This window comes from Zonotrichia leucophrys, chromosome 12 (genome assembly GCF_028769735.1).
Source record: "Zonotrichia leucophrys gambelii isolate GWCS_2022_RI chromosome 12, RI_Zleu_2.0, whole genome shotgun sequence".
Taxonomy (NCBI): Eukaryota; Metazoa; Chordata; class Aves; order Passeriformes; family Passerellidae; genus Zonotrichia; species Zonotrichia leucophrys.
Genome location: NC_088182.1, coordinates 5688301 through 5715060, shown reverse-complemented (window position 1 = coordinate 5715060; position 26760 = coordinate 5688301). Strand labels below are relative to the sequence as shown.

General features: G+C 45.1%; 1 protein-coding gene across 1 annotated transcript in view; it reads right to left on the bottom strand.

Annotated features, from left to right (window-relative positions):
* Positions 1–26760, bottom strand: part of LRIG1 (leucine rich repeats and immunoglobulin like domains 1) — a 93156-nt gene that overhangs the window by 21050 nt on the left and 45346 nt on the right. Inside the window, exons 4-9 of the mRNA XM_064723697.1 lie at positions 14915–15052; positions 13653–13796; positions 11297–11440; positions 10009–10152; positions 5518–5661; positions 1448–1528 (exon numbers count right to left, since the gene is read on the bottom strand). Of these exons, the coding sequence (XP_064579767.1) occupies positions 1448–1528; positions 5518–5661; positions 10009–10152; positions 11297–11440; positions 13653–13796; positions 14915–15052 (795 nt within the window). The remainder of the gene's footprint in view (positions 1–1447; positions 1529–5517; positions 5662–10008; positions 10153–11296; positions 11441–13652; positions 13797–14914; positions 15053–26760) is intronic.

Genomic DNA, 26760 nt, shown 5'->3' with positions numbered 1-26760 from the left:
ACTCTCCTGTTACCTGCACCCAGCATTTCTAACATATCCCAGTCACTGGGGACCATTAGTTTTGCTTCCATATCAGTGGCCCTGTTGGAGGGATGCACCACCAGGACAGCTCTCTCTGCTCCTTTCCTTCTCTCCCTGTCAAAGCAGCACTACAGACTCATAATCCTTAGAGCCTGCAAACCCCACTGGACAGAGTCTCTGCTCCCATCACCCTTCCAGCTGCTCACATGCTCTCACTGATTTCTTCAGACAAACCAAACACTTCAGTCAGGCAGCCAAGAATTCTTCTACCCACCACATCTGCTCCTCTGCCTCTTTTCTGGCAGCCATGGGAAGATTCCCTGACTCTGCATGCACAGCAGTTCTTACTCACTTCTCTCTCACCCCCACACTGCCTCTGCTTCCCTGCCTGGCTCCCCCTGTCCTTAAATCCTCCTCTGCCTTCTGCCCCACTTTCCTTGCAGCTGCAGCTTGGTCCCCTCAGCAGCAATGAAATGCCCTCTCTGTCTGTGATTGCAGATTTGTCCCCTCTGAGCACTGCATCCCCACAACCCCTGCCTGTCCCTCTGCCCCAGGAGTCTCTGATGAGAGCGTGACAGTGTCCCTCCTCCTGCCAGGATTCATTGCAGCCATCTGCTCTGCATCGAGGTGCTTTTACTGCACCTCTGGCTGTGCCATGCCAGCAGCACAGACAGCGGCACAGGGGGGGCACTGGGAACTTCAACAAAGGCAAGAGGTAATGATTAGAGACTCTTGATTTGTCACAAGCCATCAGAGGCTCCTCTGACAGGGCTGATTTATCTCCCCCTGTTTCAAATGGGACAGGGATTGCAGAGAGCAATGTGAAAATCCTGGCCAAGGCCAGGCAAGCCATAAACATTTGCAAGGCGCATGCTTGCCTCGGGAGCCTTTTTATCTCCTCAAGAGCCTGAGCCCCATGGTGCCTTTTATTGTCACTGCACATGGAACTGAGCCCAAAAGATCACTCTCAGAAAGAGTATCCCACAGAAAGGAATCCTGTTTCAATCCTCTGCTGCAGCAGGAAGTGGGGAGATTTTTCTCTTCTGTTTATTGTTATTTGCTGCATCAATCAGTGCCTGGCTGCACACTGCAAGGGGTCGGTTTTGTTGCTTGTTTGCTTTTAGAAGTGAGGAATGGTTGTGCTGAGTTTTATACGTGAAAAGAGCCTAAATTCCTCTCTGTGTCTGAACTGCAGTGTGGCACTGTCTGCTCACCATTTTGAAAGGGAATAATTAATTGCCTCATACCTGTTTAAAAACCACATTTGCACTCTTGCAGTGAGCCTGCAAAACTACCACAGCTCAGATTTTCTGCTGATTTTTGTCTTGTTCCAAGGTGAGGCAGGCTGCATAAAAAGGGACAGACCCAACCCCACACAGGCACATACCAGAACTGGCCTGCAGAATCCAAACCTAGGGATACTCACAGCTTGCTCAGGTTTTCCAGGCCTGTGAAAGCTCCATTGGTATCTTCTATTGTGCCTGAGATGTCGTTGTGGTCCAGCTCCCTGGGGAGAGCACAAGAGAGAGCTCAGAATCAGCACCTCAGTCCCAATGTCACTGTTACAAACAAGTGGAGGAAGCTATGTTTTAGAAGGCTAATTTATTATTTTATCATCTATATTATATTAAAGAATACTGAGCCACATGAGAGCTTCCCATTTTCTCCTGACAGTTACCAGAAAATGCAGAGTCACACAGCAAAGCAGCACCAATCACTTCTCCTGCCCTGGAATGGTGCATTCCAGACAGAGCATGTTCCTAGCTGAAACCCTCTGAGACAGAAAAGGTTTCTGTCCTTTTCTAGTTCTGCACATCCAAACAGGAGGAAAGTGAAAATAAAGTGCCAAAATAAAACTGAAATAAACAGCTGTCCTTAAATGCTGCTACCATGAAATAAGATCACTTTGGGTATTCCAGTGTATACATGTATTTGTCTATAGCTGAATCTTAGGAAGATGATTTGGTGTATTTTCTACAAAGCTGCATTTTTTCTGGCAATGAACTTGAAAACTCAATAAAGGAAAGTGCCAGCATCACTACACCAGCCTAACTCTGTATAAGCATTTGAAAAAAAACCAAGAGAATTCCTTTTTCAGAGTTAGCTTCTTTTGGCTTTCAAATTGACCATCAATTACAAGAGTCAAAGAGGTCTGAAGAAAAACAAGCACACAGAACAAACACAGAGATCCACAAAAGCTGTTTGAACAGACTGTTTAGAAATCCTTCCCTCCCAGCTTTTGAATCCAGCTAGCAATGAATACCCAGCAACACAGACAGAAATTCATCATTTCCAATGTTAAGTAAAAAGAATGAAAAACTAAATAGGCTTTGTTGGTTTTGTTACATCACTCTGATTTAAAACCTGGCAAAACACAGCACCAAAGCAAACTTCACCATGCAGATAACCCCTGAGCCCTCAGGTACTCCTTTCACACCTTTTGAAGATGATTATCAGAACATTTCCAGATAAAAAAATATTAAGACCAAATAAAGAAAAACCAAGTCCCCTTGCATTTTGCAACACTCCAGACAGAGGCAGCACAGTGTGGCTTCTGGGCAGCACTAATACACAGTAACTCACAGGAAGGGAAAACAAATTTAAAAGAGAGCCCAGTTTCAATATGGGAATGGTTTCCCTCAGCTGCCTCAGTCTTTGCTCCTTTCTCTGCTTTAGGGTGAACCAAAGATGTGAAGGGAGATGGCCAAAAGCCACAATTCCTGTTTCTCAGCTGGCTAAAGCCTGAGACCTGAATCTCACATCCCTGGAGAGCCCTGGCCTCAGCCAGCACCACTGTGGGTGTCAGGGTGATCTGTGGGGTGCTCTGTGCCAAAGACATGGACAAAATGGGGGCACACAGGATGCTGTGGTGGCCAAAGAGACGGGTCCAGGAGAATGCTTTGATGTGCTGGCATTTCCAGCACCATCCTAGTGGGACAGGAGCAAATCCATCCTCCTGGAGCTCAGTTTCTACATTTTCCCTAGGCTTGCCAAGCCAATGTCTCTTGTTCTGTTTGTTTTTTTAAGGGTAAATCCCTTCTCAGACATTTCTCCTCTTCAGTTTCACCATGGGCTACTGGTCTTTGGAGCAGCAAAGCCTTTCCCATGGCAGAGGCAGACAAGTGGGAACAGCCTGTAGGAGCTCTGACACACACTTTTATTAATTGACTGCCACACATTGTGCTTTCTTGAAAAAGGGAAAGAAAATGGTATTGCTTGTTCATCCAGTGGCAACTCAAAGGTTTAGTGTTAGAAAGGAGGAATAAAAAACCTTTTTAACAAATGAGTGAAAATAGAGAGAGGGAGAAAAAAAGAGTGGGGTATTTTGGCCCAGCTCTCTTTGTATCCCAGCCCCTCTCCCAGCCCCTGTTGCCAATTTCCTATTCTTTCTGGCTGGCTGAGCCTGAATGCTCGCAGCCTTGTTAATCATTGTGCTCAGAGGTCTCCGGGCCTGACCTCCATTTGAATAGCTCCACATTTCAGCAGTTTCACACCCACCAAAGGCTCCCCAACAATAGCCCATAATTAAAGCATGCTCAGCTCTTTTTCACCAGGTGCAGGACCCAATAGGCCTTTCTCTTTATTAAATTAGAGCTCGCTCACACACTCTACCTCCCCCCCTCTGCCCTGGACATAAAAGAGGCTCCACATTCAGTGCAGAGCAAAGAGAAGGAGCAGTTTCCTTTCCCCTCCATTTTTCTTTGGAAACCTTTAGTTCCGGTCCTGACAGCTGCCTCAGAGAGGTCCCTGCTCAATGCCCAGGGCCTGAAAGGCTTTGGCTTAAGTTTAAAAAAAGCAAACAAAACCCAAACTCACTTTCCAGTCACTTCCTTCACTATGAACTTCAATAAAGAAAAGAGTAAGATGCAAAAAAGTACTGTAAAAAGGGGAGATTTTTCTGTTCCCATTTCCTTTTAATGACTCAGGCCACAATGGGCTTCTCAAGAGGAATAAAAGTATCAAAGTGTGTTTTTTTCCTTTGGAAGGAAGAACTAAATCAGTTTGCTGAACCCAAGCAGCCTGGGAACGTGTCTGGTGCTGTCACAAGGGCTGTGAGAACTCTGTGCTGTGCCAGATGAAGGTGCTGAGCCTGCAGCTCCCAGAGAGAGGAGAGAGCACCCCTGCAGGTTCCAGTGAGGAGACAGAACACAGCAATGGAACTGCATCCCCCATCTTCTGATGCTCATAAGACAAGTCCAGATGTATTTCAGTCTCACACAGCTCTCACAGTGCAATGCTACAATGCTACAACTGTGTCACCATCACATTTCTGAAAATTCTCCTCCTGGGAAGCTGAGAAGCCTCAGAGAAAAATGGAAACAATATTTATCTGATTGCTTCTCCTGTGTTTTGCTGCTTTAGAATGTGTTTAGATATTCTTTACCAACAGGTAATTGTTTCATTGGTTTCATGTGAATTGTTTTGACTCAATGGCCAATTATGGCCAAGCTGTGTCAGGACTCTGGAAGGAGTCACAAGTTTTCATTATTATCTTTTTAGCATTCTGTCTGTATCCTTTCTCTGTTCTTTAGTACAGTACAGTACAGTATTCTTTAATATAATATAGAACATAAAATAATAAATTAGCCTTCTAAGAACATGGAATCAAATTCATCATTCCTTCCTCCTTCCTTCCCTCATCAGGGGTCACACAAATACAACACAACTGCACCCCACAGGAGGCCACACTGATCTGTCTCATGGGCTCTACTGCTCCTAAAACCTTACAAGTTGCTATTTGGATTAGGCAAGCTCATTTCCAGTATCACATTTCCAGGTATTTTATTGTGTCAGTGGTTTTAAAATAAAAGTCTGTGGTAAATGGCCACAGCCAGCACTGGATGGATAATTTCTGTAATTCAGTATTAGGGCACATGAAACTTTGCCCTTGGCAACTTTTTTTTTTTTCCAGAGTTTCCTATGAAAATCAGAGCACAGAATGTTTCATAGGCTCAACTGCATTAAAGATTTCTGCTTATTTGCATGGTACCTGCAAAAGCTTCTTATTTCTATGACAGGACTGAAGGCTGGGTGAAGCTTCATGTGTTGTTACTCTTCTGGTACAGTCAAATCTCAAGCCCAACCTTTACATTTCTTTGTTTTGCCATAGTTTTTTTCCTTAACATCATCTTACAATAATAATAATTATATATTTAATCATAATTTTATATTTAATAGTCAGTTTTTTAAAAAGTAACAACACAGAAGTGCTCAATAGCACATTTAAGAGGATATTCAAATTTCCAGTGTTGTCAGTAGAAGGAATCATTCCCTGCTCCTTCTGAGTGCAGAATGACCCAAAAGAAACCAAGTTTTTTTAAGAATTTCAATTAAAATCAATGTGGCAGCAAGAGAAATACTGCTATTAGCTCCAGGAATGAGACCTCAAGGATTTTTGGTCAGCTGAGGTGGCTTCAGGAACCTGAAACTGCCAGACATGGGCACCCAAAGCATCTTCAAAGCAGACCCGAGTGACAAAAGCTGAGAGCAACTTACAGGACACGGAGGTTTTTGAGTCCCCTGAAAGCTCCTTCTGCAATGTGGTTGATGGAATTGTGGCTCAACCTCAGCACGTGCAGCCCCCCCAGGTCTGCCAGGCTTCCCTCATCCAGCCTGGTCAGGTTGTTGTAGGAGAGAATCCTGAGGGGGAAAAAATGCAACAAACAGCACTTGTCAATACTCTTGTCAATCCATCTGGTATTTTCCATACTCCTCTGTGCAAAGCAGTGCCTGCCTCCCACAGGCACCTGACATGAGGGGATGCACTGGGTGGGTGAGGAAATAAGATTGCAAGTATTGCCCCAAACCTTGGGGCAATTCTAAAGAGCAGGAGGCACCTGGTACCCAGCTCTGGGGCAACTTTCTGTGCAGGCTACAGAGAGAGGCTGTCCCAGGAGTGACTGAGGGCAATAAGCCAGCACACACACCTTGTCAGCTCCAGCAGGGAGAGCTCCTCTCTGGTCTGCTCATGGTCTGGGAGCCCTGGCTGTGCTCAATCCCCCTCCCTGAGGCCCACAGGAGCAGCAGGCCCTGCTGCCCACGCCCTGTGAGGTGCAGAGTGATGTCACACTGATGGATTCTGGAGCTCACACAGCTCTTGGCAGGCTGCTGTGCTCAGGAGGTGCCTTATCATTCTGCACTTGTGCACAGCCAGCCCCAGGCTCTGGGTGTGGGTGCCTGGTCTCCACCCCAGTGCAGAGCCAAAAGCATTTCACCACAAGGCAATTGAATGCTTCCTTTCACCCACAGAAAGGAGGTGTCTGTTGTAAACCAGCCACCTTTCCTTCCTCCCACTCCCCTTTGTAAGGAGCACAGCCTGCCTTAAATCCTCTCCACTTACAAGAGACTATTGGAGGGTTGTTTTTTTTCCTAGTTTTCCATCTATCTCCTCCCCTTGCCTGCATTATGTCTGGTCTGGGAGGTTTTTTTAAGCACTGCTCCTGTTGCATTTGGAAGCTGGCAGGAAGGCAGCAGCTTTGCTCTCCCAGCAAGGTGTGGATGAGGCTTTGGAGATGTGACACTGAGGGCAAGCCTTGGGATCTGTGCAACCACCTTCTATCCAGAATAAAGCTCTGCTTTATTGTGGAAGGCCAGCCTGGATTCTCACATGAGAGCAGCAGCAGGCCCCAGATTTTCACAACCACCTTCTTGGTGACCTGGGAGTGCCACTCACTTCAGAAGATGCAAGGGTTTGGGCTGCTCAGCTTTTGAATAAGTGAAACAGCTTTGAACAAGCACTGAAATTCTTCACTGTACAGACAAGAAAAAAAAATCACTGAGTTCCAAACCTCCAAATTCCTCTTCTAGCACTGCCTGTTAATGAGTTTGCTTAAAAATGTGTCTGGGGCTTGCATGAAATTCTCTGCAAAGCCAAAACCAAAGCCCAAACAGACACATACTCCAGAGCACTGAGAGTGTCATTTACTTGGCAAAGGGGCTGTCTATCTTTTAGCTGTGTGAGTGGGCAGAGGGCAAGCTCTGGAAAAAATTCAGAAAAGATTAATGAGTTTGAAGGTATGGGACAACATACTTTCATTCCTAAAGAAGCTATAGTGTTAGTTATGAAGAACTGGCATCTGGTCAAAATTATGTCCTCACCTGCTATTAAAGAATTTGGGTTTTAAAAAAAATTGTTTAAAAGTAATCCTAAACCTGGCTGAGAAAATAAATAGTTCCTTTTGACTCCACACATAAGAGTTCCTGCCACAACTGGTGAAGGCATGTTCCCTCTGTTTGTCTGGATGGACAGACAGCAGCAGGACGTGGTGACTCTCACTGGTGTCACACATGGAAAGTTTCAGGAGCTATTGCACGTGGCAGTGGCTTCTTCAGCATGCCAGGGCTCTGCTTCCTGCCACAGGACAGGGCAATTCATTGTTACACTTCTGGTACAATCAGATGCCAAGCCCAACCTCTACCTTTCTTTGTTTTCCAATTGTTTTTTTTTTCTTAACATCATCTAATGTTAATCATGATTTTATATTTAATCATAATTTTATATTCAATATTCAGTTTAAAAAAAGGTAACAACACAGAAGTGTTCAATAGCACATTTAAGAGGATATTAAAAAAAAAAAGGTGAGAAATCACTGGCATGAATAAATGGCAATGTTTGTCTACACAGCCCTTCCAGCCTGGCCAGAAGTAGGAGATTTTGAGCACCATGCCAGAATTGCTGCAGGAAGGGGTTAACCAGAGCCCTGTTGTGCAACTGGAGCTGCTGCTGCCAGCCTGTTCTGGACCAGGTACATCTCACACACTTCACTCCCCCGACCAAGCCACAGGTAAAAAAAAGGGAAGGAAAGACCCAGCAGCCAAGTCACCATTTACCTCTGATGACACCCTCTGCTCCCACTGTGGTTTTTTCCATGATGCTGATGCTCCAGCACCTGACTGGTGAATACAATCAGCCCTTTCTCATGCTCAGAACAAGGCAAGAGCTTTCTTTCCTTGTCAGCTCTTACATCAGCCCAGAGCCTTGGCTTCACGTTTTGTCCCAGCAACTGAATGAGAGATAACTCCTCCTTCAGATGATCAACTCCCTCCTTAGAAGACTGAATTCATTCCCTGTACAGCCACAGTGGTTTCAGGTAACTGAAACCCAGCAGATTTAGCAACAGTGGAGGTGAGCAAGGATCTTTCAATGAGGAATGAAACCACTGACAAAGTGCACGAGCCAGCCTGGATGTGTCCATGGCTTCCTTTCCTCACCCTGGCATTTCAGCACAGACCTCTCCTACAGGAGTTTCACTCTGAGATCTGATGGCTCCCTGCAGCAGCCTTACCTGAAAGGCAGCACCTGAGAGAGCTTGCAGGACTTTGCAGGGCTGTGCCAACACCCACACAATCACCTTTCCCATCTCAGCCACGGCCTCAGACTGCAGCACTCCTGCCTGCCAGGCCAGGCACACCCCAGGGCCTCACACCACCTCACACCACCAGGCACCTTCCAAATCTACCCCATCCTGCACCCCAGTTTCTGCCATTCCTGCTCCTGAGACAGGACAGCTCACTGCTAGAACTGCTTGTTGGATGAGATCCTAATCCATACCTGAGGAAAAGGACTCAGCATGACAAGCAACCTCCAATGCAAACCTTGAGGGTTTGCAAAAAGAGCCATGGAGAGAAGACTCTGCTCTCCCTAAAAGAGTTCTGCCATTAGCCCTGGGAGGTGCAGGTGGGTCTGACCCATCCCATCTAACCAGGCTGAAATAAGGCTCAGCACAGGCACCAGAAATTTGGTTATGTGCAGTGCAGTGATCTGCATTTGGCTGTACCAAGGATCCAGCTGTGAGTGCAAGTTCCCCTTTTTTTGATGCTTCAAATTTTACCAGACCAAAGGCACAGCACAGTTCCAGTTTTATCTGCTGCCTTGAAGATCCCTCCATTAACACTGCCTTAATCTAGCAAAATATCATGTGAGGATCTCAATTGAGCAAGGCATGGGCAGTTCTGCAGCCATTTGAAAAATTAGGTAATTCAACAATCACGTGTGTATTTAATTAAAACAAAAAATAAAGTACTTCCTTGCACCCCCAAAAAATAACCAACATCTGAACAAATAATTTGGATTCAACAGAAGACCACAGGACAAGAATGTTAATTCTAAACATAAAGAAATTACATGTGTCATGTGTATCCATCTCTGAACCCACAGCCCAAAGGTTTCAGAATCACAGCTGGGTGGGCAGATACCAACCTCCAGTGTGAGAGCAGAGTGAGGCCTCTGGCAGCAGGAATTTGCTCCACCATACTGCTTTTTGGTGCATAGGAGACTCCCTGACAATGTTTAGCAGAATGGATTCCAGCTCCACTGACCACGTGTCAAGTTGACCAAAGTAAAAAACAAAGCTTTGTACAGAGGGGATGGCAGCACCTTCTGTAAATACTGCAAGCATCCCTGTGTGCCTCTTCAAAAAGGCATTAAGCAGTGCCACAGACCCAAAAGACACCCTTGGGGGCTGCCCTCAGCAGCGAGGCTTTCCTTCACTTGCCAGGCTGTATCCCCAGCACCTCAGGAGAGCAAAGCCATGTATTTGCTCTTCAACAACTGAACCCCACAGGAAGGATAAAGGGTAAACAGGAGAAACAAGGAGAACTGCCTTGAAAGGGCCAAATCTCTGCTGGTTGAAAGCATGGTTGTTCTTTGTAAACACAGAGCTTCCTTCAGGCTGTACAGTTATTATATGGCAAGTTACAAGTCTTGTAACTCACTAGCTAAAAACATTGGCAAGCCACAGCTCACAAACTCTCCAGGTCTTTTGGCACTGTGCACTTTTAGTGGGTTCTAGCCTTTGTTTCTGGTACAAATGAGTTTTAACCAGGTGCTCTGAAGGTCATAACATCATAAATAACCAGGGCATCACTTAGGAGCCTGCAGTTCCTGCATTTCTACAGGTTAATACAGTGGGAGCTGTAAGCCTTGAGAAATTTCCTTACTCCCCTCTCTCCTGTCAGCATCACACAACACCACACAAAGCAACTCACAGCTCGTGCAGCTTCTGGCAGAAGCTCCAGCCATCGGGGTTGATGCGGGATATAGAGTTGTTGCTGAGGTGGAGCTGGTGCAGAGAGGAAAGGCCATAGAGAGAGCCACTGTTCACTTCTGTCAGGCTGTTGTATTCCAGGTGCCTGTGGAGGAAAATCAGAAGGAATTGACAGATAAGCAGCACTGGTCAAATGCTGAAAGAATTATCAAAAAGAAATGGGATTTTTGCCATTCCTACACACCTTTCTACATACCCACGTGGACACATGCATGTGTGGGCATTTCTTGTCAAACAAAGAGAGAAATTCAAGGACAACACAAAGGAAATGCCCACAAGGAGATGTGACTGCAGAGAGAAGCTCCACTGCAAGTAAACTGGGCTTAAAGCATCCCACTCAAGTTTGTATTTGCACAGTCTCAGTTGTGTGACAGCAGCACCCAGAAACATGCTGCCTTCATCACCTGGGGCCTCACAAACACACCTGGAAGCCAAGGGTGCTGGAAGCTTCATGTATTTCTCTGCAATGACTAATCAATTTATTCTCTGGTATGGAAAGAAAGCATCACCAAGAATGGCCAGCTTGGTTTCTAGGCATCCCATGAGATGGAATGATACTGTCTGCAACACAGAGTTTCCATCTATCGGCCAAAACAAATTTGCAGAAAACAGATATTTAAAAAGCAATTGAGATAAATGCTGAATGTTCAAACTGTCAAAATTTCAAAGGAATAGTGCTAGAGCTTAAAAAAGTTTTTATTGAACACCTGCTGAAGCACCAAGCTTTTGTAAACTGTGGGTCAGCCAAAGAGAAACTGCTGTATCAAACTTGTAGGCACCCTGAGGTGGGGAGAGAATGATGTATCTGAGTCTATCTTATCAGAAGGGTAATTAATTACTTTATTACTTTATATTACACTATTTTACATTACTGCCAAGCACTCAACTCTGCACACAACTTCAGGGAATCTCGTGACTGTCAGCTCACAGTCCCAACATACACTTGTAAATAAAACACCATCACTTTAGATAAACAATCTCCATATTGCACTCTACTTTTACACAAACACAGGCACAGCAAATAAAATAAGAATTGTGTTTTCTTTCTCTGAGGTTCAGAGAATGTGAATCTCAGAAATATTCTTGAGGGAAATTATGCTTTTCTCTGTGAAGAGAAATGTGGCAGCACCGCTGCAGCAGCTCTGGGCGTGCAGGACAAAGAAAGGAGCACAAGAAGCAGCACGGGTCACTGCTAAAATACAGAGAAGGATGTGACAGCACCAACTTACAGAACTTGCATTTTGGCCAGGCCCCAGAAAGCCCCATCAGTGAGTTTGCTGATGTTGTTGCGCTGCAGTTTCAGCACTTCCAGGCTGTCCAGCCCCTGGAACGTCAGCCCTTCAATCAGGCGGAGGCGATTGCGGTTCAGCTCCCTGAAATCACCAAGGCCATACAAGTTTGTTAAAGCCCAGCCCTTTCTCACCCAGTCATCTGTGCAGCACACAATGGGGACAGCAATGCCAGCAGCTCCTGTGTCAGTGGTTCCCAGGAGGCAGCAGAGCAGCACCGGAACCCTTCAATCCCAGAGCTATCCAGGGGAGGCAGCTGCGTGTGATCTCCTAAACAAACTCACCCTGGGACAGGCTTTCACTACAGAGAAATTACACAGGGCAGCAATTCCTCTTCATCCCTCCTCTCTCTGCATTGCTTTTCAACCATTGATCCTTCTCATCAATTCCCACTCTCCATCCTCCCTCAAGCGTAGACACCATTTGAACCAAAACATTGGCATTATTTCCTTTACAATCCATTGTTTTTATAGGACTTGTAATTGCCCAGTAAAAATGTGCTCTTGAAACATGCAGGTGTCCCAAAATTGTGGGCCCAAGAGGAAACTTTGTGGCCAAGTCTGAAAGGAAAGCCTTCAGTCCCCCTGAAAAATGTCAGTTTTTTTTTTCTTCCCTACTACCAGAAACTAATAAAGACTGAAAGTGTTTCCAATAACAATGCAGTCTTAGTATTTGTGTATACAAAGGTTTCCAGCCTGGTTCATTAAATTTCTTTTGAGTTTCTCTGGGTGGGGAAGGACACCTAAATTTTGGCAATATCTTTTTTCTGAATAGCAATATGAACATCATCACAGCACACTCTACCAAGATATATCAGTCTTATGGGTTGCTTGACTCAGACATACCAGGTAAAAATCCAGTTCTGTTAAGTCAGTGGAGAACTTCAATGCACTAAAAGCTGAAAGTAAAGCTTTTAAAACTGATACTTTTCCACACATACAGGATCAAGCTGAACATAGTTCCCTATTCAGTGTTTGTGTTGAGGAAAATGGTGGAGGTTACAACATCCAAACTTGTTTTGGAAAAGATGCAGAAGCCATAGAGACTTTAAGCTTACTTTTCAACTGCCTAAAAAAACAATGTTGAACTTGGGCTCAAGTTGAGAATAATTAAAGTCAAGTAAGCAATAAAGATTTTGCAGGCCTAAAGTCCCTTGTGGTACTGCACTTCCTGGGCTATTAGTGAAACAGGCTTTGCCAGAAAAAGAACTGTACACAAATCCTACAACACACCAATCTGGGTAACTTGCAATTCATTCATGTTTATCTGCAGAGTTAAACATCCAGCTCTGAGGCAGTCATTAAGAGCACCAATTACTCCATCTCTCAGTGCAAACCATGTTCCTAAACAGACTGAGCTGTTTTCATTACAGTTCTGCACATGATGCAGTCAAACACAGTGAATTAGAAGCCCTCACTCAATGGACAGCAACTTCCAGCTGAGAGGCAGCAGACTTTTCCTATTGTGTGTCCCATCCCATCCCAAACTGCCTGTAAATCCTGCATGTATGCAGACACAAATGCACACACTCCTTGGGCACACCCCGGCTTCAGGATTTCTCTCTCAGTCAAGAGGTCGACACTTAGAGGTGCAAGTTCCAACAGCATTTGTGGACTTTATGTGAACAGACAGAGGTGGACCTTCTGCCTATAAAATTTGATGGAAAGATTGCAAGGAGCCTTAGGCTGGGCCCATTTCTCCAACAGCAGCAGAAGGAAAAAGCTCAACCATTAGTGCCACTTTTTTACACATAAAACATGTTTATAGCTACAGATGTCTGTACGTCTCCATGCAGGCAGAACAACAACCATGTGTGTGTTAACTCATCTGAGCTGCAATTTTCTCGGCCCAAATATCACCTCACAGTTTAACAACCTTCCCTCATTGCTTTTTTTATTGCCAATAAAGATACCTGTGTGGCCCTGAAACACGAACACAGCATCTGAGTTCTGTCCCTCTCAATGGAAACATCTCACAAACCTCTCTTGCACCAGACACCAGCAGTTTGCAATGGAATGGATTTGTCTCACTGTCAAGTGCAAAAGATGCTGATGTCTGCTGCAGCATTCCTCCCTCCCTCCCTCCCCACCTGATCCAAATAATGACCTGAAAAGCCAAGAGTTGCAAGACAAAACCCTCTCCCAGTGTGCCTTCCTAGGTGCTGGCAGAGAACTCCTGCACAGTGAATTCTACATTTCATACACAGCAGGTGAGGACGGGTGACATTTGCTGTGCACACCCCCAGGATCATTTTATCTCCACGAAGAGCTTAATTAAAGTGGACATTTGTACTCACAGCTGAATTAGCCTGGGCAGCCTGAAGGCCTTGACAGGAAGCTGGGTGATCCTGTTTTTACTCAGCCTGAGTGTCAGCAGGGTCCGGGACAGGCTATCGAAGGCACCGGGCTCCAGGGTGCTGATTCTGTTGCTCCCCAGGTAGCTGCAATAAATCACAGCACAAAAATGAATGCTTCTGTCAGAAATTACCTTTTATCAGCATTTAGTTGGTCTCCAGACAAGCTGGTAAAACTACAGAGGTGGCTTCAACCCAGCTGAATTTCTGTCTGCACAAAGGGCCTTTCCCAGAGCCTGTGATGAATGTGGGGAATTGCTGGGCACTTCTAAAGAGCTCCCTGACGCCCTCCTATTTGAACAAGGCAATCAGGAGTGGAAGCCAGAAACTGGAGACTATTCCAGTGCAGGATGATGCTATTCATTCCCCATTTTACCCTCAGTATCTGTCCCAGAGGTATTTTTTATTTGGATCCCAGTCTGAGCCACAGGGGGCTGTTTCTGCAGGACATCAGTCACAACACCACTCTCTTATACCCTCTTGCATCCAGGAACAAACTTGGGAGTAAAGTTCAATGCAGGCAGACTACGTGCCTGCACCTCTTCAAAAGTACCTAAAATACAGATTATTTCATATTTCTCTGAATAGGCAAGCATCCTGTGGGAGTGTGTTACTCTGCTTGACCCCATTTTCTTCAGATAATCAGAGACATGTCTGTTCTCAATATTCAGAAAGCCACTTTAATGATTAAATAGTTGTTCTCTCTCCACTCTTCTAGATGCACACAGGTTTGCAGCTGTAAAGACACCTACACATGAAGGATGTAGGATACCTGAAAGATATCTTTTCACTGCAACACAATTAATAATAATCTGTATTCTTTATAGAGACACCTACACATGAAGGGTGCAGGATACCTGAAAGATAGAGATCTTTTCTTTGCAACACAATTAATAATAATCTGCATTCTTTATTGAGATACCTACACAAGAAGGATGTAGGATACCTGAAAGATAGAGATCTTTTCTCTGCAACACAATTAATAATAATCTGCATTCTTTATAGCTACTTCAGAAATCAAACACCACTCAAAAAACAACCTGACAACAGTGACAACGTGCTGCCTTCTAACTCTCCCTTGCGCTTAAAATGCTGACAAATAATCCCATACTTCTCATGCTCATGGCCCCTTTTTCTGAAGGTTTGAGGCCCTTTTCTGTGCTGTGCTAAGTCCACAAAAGCAGTTCCCAGCCAGCAGCACTCACAGCTCCTTGATGAGCAGTCCCTGTGGGAAGCAGCCGTTTCGGATTTCCGTGATGTCATTGAAGCTCAGGTCCAGCGTTTCCAGGGTAACGTAGGGCTGCAGCTCTCTGCCCTCGATGCTGCGGATCCTGTTGTGATGCCTGCAACAGTCAGGAGCAGAAAAAAGAGACTGTTTAGCTCTCTTAGAAAAGCAGAATTAATATCCGAGTCTGCAGCAGGCCCTGAGTTTGTATACTCAGAGTTATGGTGACTTTTTAACCATTGCAGAGAAATTCCCTAATCCCCTCTGGCTACAGCCAGCTCACAGGTGTCTGCAGGCTTCCACTTTTTTCCTTCTACAGAGCTATTGACTCCACTCATCAGTTTTTCTCCTATTAATCTGGGCTCTCCCACAAGCCTGTACTTCCAAACTGGGTTTGTTACATGCAAGGGCTACAGGGCTGTTCAAAAATCCCAAAGGCAGGAGTGCAGATCAGTGGCTCAACATGCCAAGGCTTTATCCAGAGAATGTGACTTTCAGAGAAGGAAACAAATAAGTGAATAGAAACTCAACAACAGTTACATAACATTCTGAATTCCTAAGGATTCTTCTGAAAATTCCCAGCTTTGCACTGTGTTACAGTGATTTATAACACACAGAAATAAGAAGTCTTGCAAACGTTCTTGCTGGCATTTCCTTATCTTTTGCTACTTTTGTCCTGCTGTAGGATTAGGACAACTCTGCAGTGCCCAAGCACCAGCTGCAGGATCAGACCTGCACTGACCACCTGTGTTTGCTGCCTGACCACGACAGCCTGAGAGATTCAATCCAAAGTTTCTCTTTAGAGAAATTCCTACCAACTGCCCTCAGTTTGCTTCCACAGCCAGCAAACAGTTAAATACCTTTAGACCTCATCTGTACTCAACAAGGTCTAAGTAAAAATCACCCCCTCACTGAGTCCTTTCCTCTGACTCCTTTCTGGCCTGAGTCAGTAGAGAACAGTAATCAATTAAAAAAATACATTGTGCATTAGTCACAAGAGGCAGAGCACATGCCTGATGTGAATTTAGAGCAGTCACTGATATTACTGGCAAGGCTGGGAGTGAGGCACTCCAAACAGAGACGCTCACCAGACACTTGGGAACTTGCTGAATAATAAGAGACAGTAAAGAGAGTTCAGACAAGTCCTGTGCCTCAATCCATCCAGACACCCACTGGGTGAGCAGAGGAGGGGAGAGCAGCCAGCGAAAGCACTCCTGAATGCAAGTCCCAGCTCCCCTGACAAGGCATCAGCCCTTTGAAACAAAAACTGAGACAGCTTTTCAGGCACTTCCAGCTGTTCAGGAGCCCATCTTCTCCAGCTTCACCCCCTCTTCAGGCTCTCCCAGGGGTTCAGACAAACCCCTTTGGAAGAAAAGCTCCTCTCTTTGACAGAAAATGGCAAGGGACCTGCTCCCCACACCGTGATCTGCTCCTTTACCCTCCCTGTTATTAAAACCAGATTGTTTCACCACAACCTTTGCTGGTGTCCACAACAGGAAGAGTGAAAAATCTGCAACCCAGAACAATTTGCTTTTGGGAGACTCACCCTTTAAACAGCCAGCACATGGCCCTTGCTTAACACTGGGGAAACAGGCACAGAGACTCTACTTGGACTGAAGAGTTTAAGTGATAATTAATTCAGTGCAGGCTCAGAAAACACTAAGGACGAATTTTACAGCACTATAGCTGCTAATACAATGCAACAAGGTGTTAATAAAAATCAAAGGAAAGTCATAATTTATGTCTCCAAACTGGTTATTCCATGAGTTACCTGCACACAGGTCTCCACAATCTCAACTGTTTCAAAGGTAATGACATGGCTGCTATCCAAAAGACCAATATTCATTTACAGCTGGGAATAAAGTCTGGATTTTCGCATCCATGCACATAGTAGGACAGCGGTGCACCAAATTTATACCACAGTGAGACTAAAATACAGGAAAAATCACTATACCCAGAATTTTATGACCTCCATTAACTAAAAACACGGGCAAGGGAAATTTCTTTCCCTCTAGGACTATTTTTTTTTTTTTTTGCAATTAACTTGATTAGTAGAATCACAAGGTTCAGAAATTTCTGATCTTTTTTCCCTCCTCAAAAGAAGAGCACCCATTAAATGTGCATCCAAGCCTGACTCGAGAAAGTACCTGAACACAGACAACTGAAAGCAAAGCACGAGCACGTTTTCTGGAGCTCTCCTGAAGCAGGGGCTGCGAGTTCAGCTCTGATCTCATCTAAGCTGAGATGGCTGAGATGAATCTGGCTGTAAATTAACAGGAAATGAAGGCTTGTACAAACGAACATGGAGAATCTATAAATCACCTGACAATCCCTACACAGCCTACACAGGGCAGCAAAGTCTGCAAGGGACTGAGAGCACAGAGTGAATTTGGACATGAAATGCTCTTCAGAAGCCAATGGTTTTTTGGTTTTTTGGTTTTTTTTCTTTTGGAGTATTAATATTTTTGTGCTTTGGTTGCTCAATATATATTTACTCTGCCTGCCTGCCAGATCTCCCAACCCATCCCAGAAGACAGACTTGAAAAAGGGAAGAAAAGGACAGGAAAGAACTATTTTGTTTGAGCCGTGTTCGCTGTTTCCAGGTGACTTCTGTCTGTTCGCCTCTCGCTTTTCATGTGCTGCAGCTGGCAGATGAGAGGGATACTTTATTTTACACAGGCAGAAAAACTGGCTCCTTTCTCTCCCTCTCCCCCTTCTCCTTCAAACATGGGCTGACTCCAAATGTAGCTCTCAGCTCCAAACACCATCCCGGGCCAGTCCCAGCTGGGGAATGTCAGACAGTTCGCTGCAAAGCACTGCACCCTCTCAAAGCACTGCACTTCAAACAAAGCCTGTGACTTTTCCTATACACAGCATGTGATATGAAGGCAACAGAGCCCAAACCTTTTACTAGCTTGATTACAATTTATTTTTCATTCTTTTGGTAAGGGCCCAAATGTGATTTAACCCTTACTGTTACTACTTGGATCCTCTCGGCTCTCCTGCCTTTGTTCCTCTGTTCATCGCAGAAAAAAACCCAAAAAACCCAGTGATGCTATGAATTTGCCTCTCCCCTTTATCACTGACTGGAAAAGGGCTGGATTTCTCCCAACCACTTCACACTGGGTTGGCTTCAAATGTGACAGATCAGATTTTAGAACCAATTGCCGAAACCGGGCGTTAAAGCACAAATACTTGGTGCTTGCACAACCAACACCTTCAGGTATCCTTTCCTCTCCCCACTCCTTGGGTATCACAGCCTGGAAACAGCCTTCCCTGCCTCACTTTACTTCAAGAGTGTACAATGACAGGGCTTCAATGTGAGATTGTGCAATTAGAGCCTGGAGTGGGAGCCAAGTCTCTTGGTTTCTATTCCCAGCTCTGGCACAGACTCATCTGCCTTGGGCAAGTTCCTTAACCCCTCTCTACCTCTGGCGTTCCAAAGTGCATGGAAAAGGACTATCCAGCTAGGATGATGCAGCTTTGCTGAGGACTAAAAACCTGGAGTGAAAGAGCTCAAGCAAAAAAGAAATCATAGGAACTAAGGAGCCCATCCAAGTCCATTTGGGTTTGTTTATGAATGTGGATCTGGCTAAAACAACAGAACTTCCAAGTTCATCCCCAACGTCATTCCCAGAGACACCTCATCTGCAGCTAGCACAGACCTGGAACACCTCTGTGCCAAGCTAAGGTAACTGGCAGTCAGCAGTGATCCCTTCCACACTCTTTGTGCTCATGGCACTTGTTCAGGAACTTCTTCACCCTGGGGTCAGCACCAGCTCCGGCCACAGAGGGAGAGGAGAGCACGGTGGATGCACCCTCCAGCCCCTCAGTTCAACACCCCAGAGTAGCATAGCCCCTCAGCACTTGTATTTTGCACAGATCCCTTGTGTCTACAGGAAATTTGGACCATCCCCAGGCAGCTCCTTGCTGAAGCAAGGCCGTGAGGAAACAAACGCAACGCGCGCTCTCTGCTCCGCCGCGCTGAGAAAAACAAGCAGAACGTTCCAGCACAGCCAAAGCCTGTTTGGGTTTGCTCTGAGCCGGGAGGGAGCTGGAGGGGGTGGCAGGAAAATAACAGGTGGCGCAAAGTCAAAGGCTTGCAGCATTTCCAGGAATCTCAGCTTGTATTTTAGAGGTAAAGTTACACTTTAATCCCGGTGCGTTTCCTCATTCGAGGCGTCTTTGTGAATATTTATTTGATAAACAGGCTGTGAAACATTTTCCACCAGACCTAACGGGAAGAATTCACCTTCCTCTTTGCAGCAAGCAAGGAGAATGCCACTCCGTTTAATTTATACCTCAGCTTCAAACTCCTTGTGTGAAATGGATGCAAAGAGCAGCACAAAGTCATTCCTTTGTTGTTTGAGCCACATTCACTCTCCCCAGCAGCTGCCCACTCCAAAGCTGACAGCAGAAAATCAAAGCAAGACCCTCAGACAGGAATGCATGAGGGGCTTTGCTTGGGCTGATTTAAATACAATCAGCACAAAACCTCCTGGTTTAGACAAAGCTTGAATTAAGGCTGCTGTGGCTGCAGTGTAAATGTTCAGTGTGAAGCGAGGCTAAAGGCAGGCAGAAGTCACATGCCTGCCCTTCATGTAGTGTCAGCTTACAGATCTGGCCCGGCTCACCAGAGAAAAAGGAAAGCTGTAATACAGCAAACCTATTAAAGCAGCACCTGTTATAGGCATCAAAAATAAAACTGAGCTTCTAAAGAGGGGCTCTGCACCTCGGGCAGGGTTCTATTAATATGCCAGCACATTTTCAAAATTAGCGTACGAGGGAGATCACAGGACTAGAAAGAGAGAGATTTTAAAAAGTTCAGGGTTTGGTTAGGATTTCCATCCTGACAAAGCACTGAAGAAACAAAATGCTGGAGCCAGAAAGAGTTATGGGGTTTGGTAGTGAAGGACAGGCAAGGTTTGGTGTCACAGACTGGATGTGCAAAGGGAGGGAGATCAAAGGCAGCGTAACCAGAGATGGATCACACACACTGTGACTAACACATGCCTGCAACTACCTGCCCTCCTCCTCCTGCTCACCTCAGAGATGGAGATCCAGTACTGATCCTTCTAGAAACACTGAAGAAGATCAAAGACATGGGTTCCTAAGCTTTCACCTTACATGATTTGCTATTTGATTTTAGCCTCTCACTCACTACACAAACACAGAAAATAGTAAATAAAATCATGGTTTCAGAGTAGAGTGCAATGTCTGAGTAATTTTCCTAACAAGGCAAGAAGGGTAACTGATAATTTGGAGATGAATTTGTGTTTACAACAGCAGCAACATAAATGTTCCTGCTTTTCCTGGTCACCTTCTTACATTCAATAACCAAAGATCTCCTAAGTTATTTTCATTAACATATGGAAAGAAGGAAGGGGAAGAATGTCATTGGGACCTGCACATCAGCTTTGACTTGAAGTTCAAACAATTTATCAATGTAGAACTTCTTAAATGGTTTTAACATTTTACTCACAAATTCTACTTCCAAAGACTTCTTTCAGAAAACTTTTTCTTCTCTACTGTAACTTGTGAAATACCTTCCTTGGAGTAGAGCGAAGCCATCTCTGCAGCTGAAGATGAAATAAGCATGCAGGACATGCTGGAAGTCTGTGTCACACCATTCCCTAGTTCTTCACATGAGACCTTCCCAGAAAAACTGAACTGCCTGATGTGCATGAGCCCTCACACTTCCCAAGTGCTCTGGAAAGCCCCACTAGCTGTCTGACACTTTGTGTTTTCTTATCAGCCTTTCCAGAATAATCCATGAGGCACAAGATTTGGTACTGTCACAAGAATGTGTATTTTTATCCAACACAAAAACTGTATTTGCTTATGGGAAGTGCCCCAGTGTCCTTTCAGAGCAAGGCTGCATGGGTTGCTGTGTGGACAGGAAGCAGGGATGCATGGAAGCAGCCCCCACTTTTCTCAGATGCTCTGAATCACTCCTTCCCTGAGGAATCCTGGCGGGTTCCCAGGCTGTCACAGATACAGCTCTGTTTGTTCAGGTGCTGCCTGCACACACAACAAGAGCAGAGCAGTGGCAGGCCAGCCAGCCACTGCATTTCAGGGTCAGCCACACAAAACAAACCAACCCAAAAAAACAAAACACTCCACCCCCAAAAAGCCCAAAAAAAAAACCCCACCAAAACCCTAAACCACTGAAAAAAAAGAGCCACTTGTGTAATTTTTTACAGATATCCAAACTTTCCCTTAAAGGTCCATATGCTCTACCTAAGACTTGAAGTCAGGATCTTCCCTCTCCCTAGCACTCCTTCAGAAAAAGGCCTAAGAAGAAGCAAACAAAATCCATGACCATTTTACACTGTTTTTCACTTAAAATCATATAAAGGAATAATGCCTGAAACAAGCTGATGGAGCTGTTCCAACTATTTTTAACTACAGCAGAAAACCTGAAGAGGATTTATTCATCTGCAGTACATCAGCTTCAAACCAGATATATTCCAGGGGGGCTTTTATTTATCAGGTCATGTTCTCACCCTATTTGGTGGTTTAGGATGAAGAAGCATGAAGCAAATTACCCCCAGCTACACACAGCTGGGACAAGACAGGGCGGTTTAAAAACAACCTGGGTTTTGGGGTTTTTTTGAAGATGGAGGGGATGGGAAAAATGTGGAACCTTTCACAGTGAAGTGACTGTGTCTCTGTTCCAGATCATGGATGTTTGGAGGCAGAAATCAGTCTGAGAGCTGAGATTTGCTAATTCACCCCTTTGGGCCTGGGAGCAGCTGCCACCTGCAGAGGGCTGTGCTATGAACTCTCTTCCCACAAGCAAACTCTTATTCACACAAATAGTTCCACTGCAGCCAACAGGGCTGTTCATGTGAGCCCAGTGTGACCCGGGGGCTATGTTTTCACTGTCTATTATTAAAGGCTACTCTGTGGTCACTCACAGGACCAAGCTCATCTTCCTCTCACACTGATGGGCTGCAACCACTGACCCTGCTGCACTCCCCGTGGCCCCAGAACATCCTCGTGCCTGGGGTACCAACCATGGGCAGATGTTATCCTGGTGCCAGGAAACCACAGCTCCTTCTTGTCCACATGGATAAGAGAAGGGGATCAAGAATTCTCTTTAAAATCTTTCCCAGCAGCTGGACATAAGCAAAGGCCTGGATCAGATGAACAATATTTGATGGGTTAAAAAACTGCATGAAGGAAAGCCCTTCTCCTGTTGCAACCAAAACCACCACATACCCACTGAGATACATATTCTCTTTGAATATTTCTGAACTAGCACTGTTAATGTAAACTTTCTGACTCCTTACATGACCTTACACTGTGTGCTAGATCCACTGAGGTAAGCCATGTCATTTTTCAACGCTCTCTCCCTCCCTCACTTTGATCTGCATTTCCTTTCACTGGACTTTGACTTGCCACCATATGATTTCAGATATTTTTTGCAACATACAACTTCCTAAGCCTTCAGCATTTCATTCCATTGAGAGAACAAAATGTGTGGGACAGGCAGGATTAGAATTTAGTCATCTTTACAACAGAGGCTGTCTTATCTCTTCAGCAGATTACACAACCTGATGTGACATCAAAGCAAATAAAGATTCCTGAAGACAAGACAGTCTCTGTTATGGGCACAGTCCCCCCATCACAACTGGGTGGTTCTAAGAGGACCAGCTCTCTTCTGGTTACACTGGATGTTTCATCAGGACTGTGCTCTGCAGCAGCTTTTAAAATGATGTATTCACAAGGGGCTCAGATCCATTAAACAGGCTGTGCAAAGCATCTCTCACTGTCTGGCACAGCTACTCTGTAATGAGCCTCCCTGAACTTTTGTGAACTTGACCCCAAAGCATCTCAGTGATGATGTGCAGAGCCCTGAGCTCACCCTCAATGGGGGAGATGCACCTGCAAGGGTTGGGGCCAGGTATCTTCAGCAGGGGCTGCCCAACCTGTGATGCAGTTTGGCCAAAGGCACAAGGGAGGGAATCTCTAAGCCACTGAACACCATCACTGCTGGTTTTGCAAGCCCTCAGAGCTGTAAAGGCCTTTCACCCCTCCTCCAGCTCCTGTCATTTCTCACATTCCCTGACCTCCATCTGGAGCAAGCACTGAGGAAGGCTGCAAAGGACAGGAGAGGCTCTTCTGAGTGCTGAACTCTGCTAAGAGGAGAATTGTCCTGTGGGAATAGAAGGAAGGGAGTCACACAAGGTAAATGGCAGTTTTCACACAAGAATGCAGGAAACCACAGGGCTCTGCACCAGCTGCTGAACGGGGTCGTGGCACTCAGCAGAGCCTCTTTGAAGGAAGGGCTGCATCAGTATTTGAAAGGGGTCATTCAGTTGCTGGCAGATGACAGTCAGGTCAGTGTTTCCATGCTCTACATCTCATATCTTTCGTCTGCTACTCTTTGCTCTGCCACTGGCTTTTCCTCTTGTGCTTCTCCCTCAAGGGCTTTCTTCTGCCACTGATACATGCCAGCCAAACTCAATTTTCTATCCCAAATTAAATGCACAAGCAACTCTCTGAAGCCAAGAAAGAGGCCAGCTTCACCCCACACTTTGCTGCTCTGATTAATTCCTGCTCTTCACAGCCCCACAGTGTACAGTGCCCATGTCAGGGCTGCTGCCCAGGCCCCCCACCTTATCACTGCCTCAAAGATGAGCCAGGTCTGTGATAAGGAAAAACAGAAAACCAAAAATCAGATCCAGCCCAGATGACAACTGAACCAGCACAGAGCAGGGGCTGGAGCACAGACAGCAGCTTCCTTTCATTTCATTTCATTGCATGCAAGTTTTGTGCTTCTAATCAACAAGGATGGCATTTCCACTTGAAAGCCAAGAAGCTCCAAAAGCACAGGGCATGGAGGCACTTTCATCCTTAAATCCTGATACTGATTTTAGTTTCTCTTTGTGTAATACATGATCAAAGTAAGTAAGATCCACCACAGCCCAGAGAGCACATGTGTTTTGTGGGTGGTTTTGTTTTGCTTTTGTCTCTCCACGGGAGCGAGGAGGGGAAAATAACACAAGGGGAGAAGCAATTCAAGTGCAAAGCAAATGCAATGGCTCTGCCCATGATGCTGCAATTTTCATCCAAATTTTAACTGCAAGCAGACTTGATAGCATGCACTGTGTGTCTCTAAGCCACAATGTGACACAGGGGCTTTTCCCACCTTTGGCATGAACACCATGAAAACAGGTGGATTTAACTACAGGGATAAGGGAGGTAAAGAAAGGACAACACTCTTGAATTCATCTTCCACACCATCAAACTCTCAGTCTCATGGAACTTGCAGCAGTGGCTGCTAAAAGACCTGCCTCTTGAAAAAGGCAGCATTTGAAGAAACTCATTTTTGACTGGCCAGTCAAACTCCTGTTAACACTTGAGAGATGTAGATAGGCTGCCTGTTCTGGCTGCTCCAACATGACACACACTTGTGCTCTGTTGAAAGGGCTTATCTGTCTTGTCAGCAAGGTCACAGGAATAGGGATTGCCTCTGGGCAGCCTTCACTGAGCTCTGCTGGGCTCACACTGCTCTGCCTGCAACAAGGAATAGCTCCAATGTGGAAAAGCAGTGGTCAAGTCAGCAAAGAAAAGAGGTGCTCTTCACAAGAACAGGACCCTGCTGCTAATGAAGCTCATCAAGTGGGAAGGGTGGCTTTGGGAAACCCCAAAACAAGGTGCCAAAACATCGAGGGAAGAGGAAATTTGGGGTTTAGAGTAGAACTGCCTCTGTGCTAAGCCAGGCTGGTGTAAAACAGGCTGTTGAAGCTTCCCTGGTAAAGATCTTATAAAATTAAGTGCAAGCAATCACCACCACTCAGCCAGTAAGTCCTTCAAGCTTCTATAGTAAGACCATTTACATCTTCAGTTCCTCCTATTTTGAAAAAGATGACTGCTCTCTCAAGGAAACAACCTTGATGGCAAAAATATTTTGGTAGAATCACCAAAAAGTGTGCCTTTTCCAGGGCACCTGAGGGATTACAGAAAGTCCAATCCCTTGGCCTGATTGCTCATGCTAATGACCACCCTGGTCAGCACAGAGTGTGTGATCTGCAGTACATGGACTAGGCAGGAAATGACTTTTAAGTCTAAAATCCATGAGCAATTTACAGATTCTTTCTTTTGTCATCAATTCTTAATTCTACCTCTCCCTAGCTCATTTTATCTGCTCAGATCTGACCACTAACACCGTTGTCTTTTCACTCAACCCTGCACTCCAGTTTCATCTTCCAGCTACCTTTGCTATTTTCCCTGATGTGCAATTGAACGTTAAATGGTTTGACAGGCAGAACATGCACTCACCCAACCACTTATTCCCAATCAATATTCACGTGGAATTCCTGTTAACAAGCAGGAGTTATGCACACAAACCTGAGGGAGCGTGGCCTCTCAAGTGATCACTTCATCTGAAGGTGTGACAGATCACTCTCTCATCTCTCTTAACCAGCAATCACATTTTCCACTCTGCACACCCCCACAGCAGGGCTGCTTTTGCAAGATAATCACTATTGACATGATCTCTATAGTTCACTTCTGCAATTAATTGGGGAATTTGACATGGGTTAAAAATAAGTGAAAATCCAGCCCATAGCTGGCTTTTATTCAGAAAGAAATGAGCTTTCTGCACTTTTTTGCTGATCTCTGCCAACTTTAACCTAGGAAGATCACATTCAAGGGAACATTTTCTTCACCCTACACTATTCCTAATGGTGCCAGTGTTTTATGCCACCTAACTTAAACCCCACAATTCTACCCTCACCCCTCTTTTTACTCCTCTCTGGGATCTATTTCATGCTCTCAACAAGCACCACTGTCTACAACCTGGACAACTAACTGCTCAATCTCAGTAGGGATGTGGGAACACATACTGAGAGCTTCTTTAGATTGTGCCATTTTGATAAAAAGCTGAATTGGCTAAGCTTTCAGAGAGGAACATGGAGAGAGACTTTTACCCCAAAATAATTCAACTTGCTTTTACTGCAGCTTCAACTTGACTTTTACTCACCTCTGAACAAACTTAATTGCCACTGCCAGCAGTTTTTAGGCAGGAAACTCCAATGAACTAAAAAAACTTTCAACTCAGCAAGTTATTTATATTTGAAACCTGCTTGGTCTGTGAAGACTAACAAAGGAATTGCTTTTGTAGACGTGTGCTTTATTTGCCATATGCCATTAAATGAGACAGTCAATCCACCACAGATATTAATAGGAGCAATTTTGGGCTATTCTAAGGCTCAAATATGAAGCTATTTTTCATACTGACCTTAACAAAAGATCATGGCTGCAGATGACCCTAACAACTGATCCAGGCTTGATCTGCAGAGAGACACAACTTGGAAACCACTTTGTGCACTGTACATAAAATATGCTCCTGCTCCTGGAGATGCTTTACATCCAGGAGTTCCAGCTGCCCTGAGGCAGATCCTCTCAGCTTGGAGGAAGAAGATTATTCACCCAAAGGGATGTATGTGTGTGTGTGTATATATATATATACACACACACACACACACATATACCTTGGGGTATAATGAATATGTGGTCATGCACAAAAGGATCCTCTTCCAGTATTCCAACCCCTAACCCTGTGCTCTGTCCCACTGGTGTCCTCTCCTCCCTCCAGACACAGATTAACCCAGCATGGCCTGCAAAGCAGCACATAGATGCCAGAGCAGATCTGGCCCAGCTCAAAGCAATTCTCTGCTCACAGAAGAAGCTGCCATGGCTGCACAAAATGCTTGTTATTAAATACATAATAGAGCAGCCTCCAGGGGTAACTGGTATTTCATGAGCTGCCACCAACTTTCACTATCTTTATCCTCTGGCCAGTTTTTACACTCC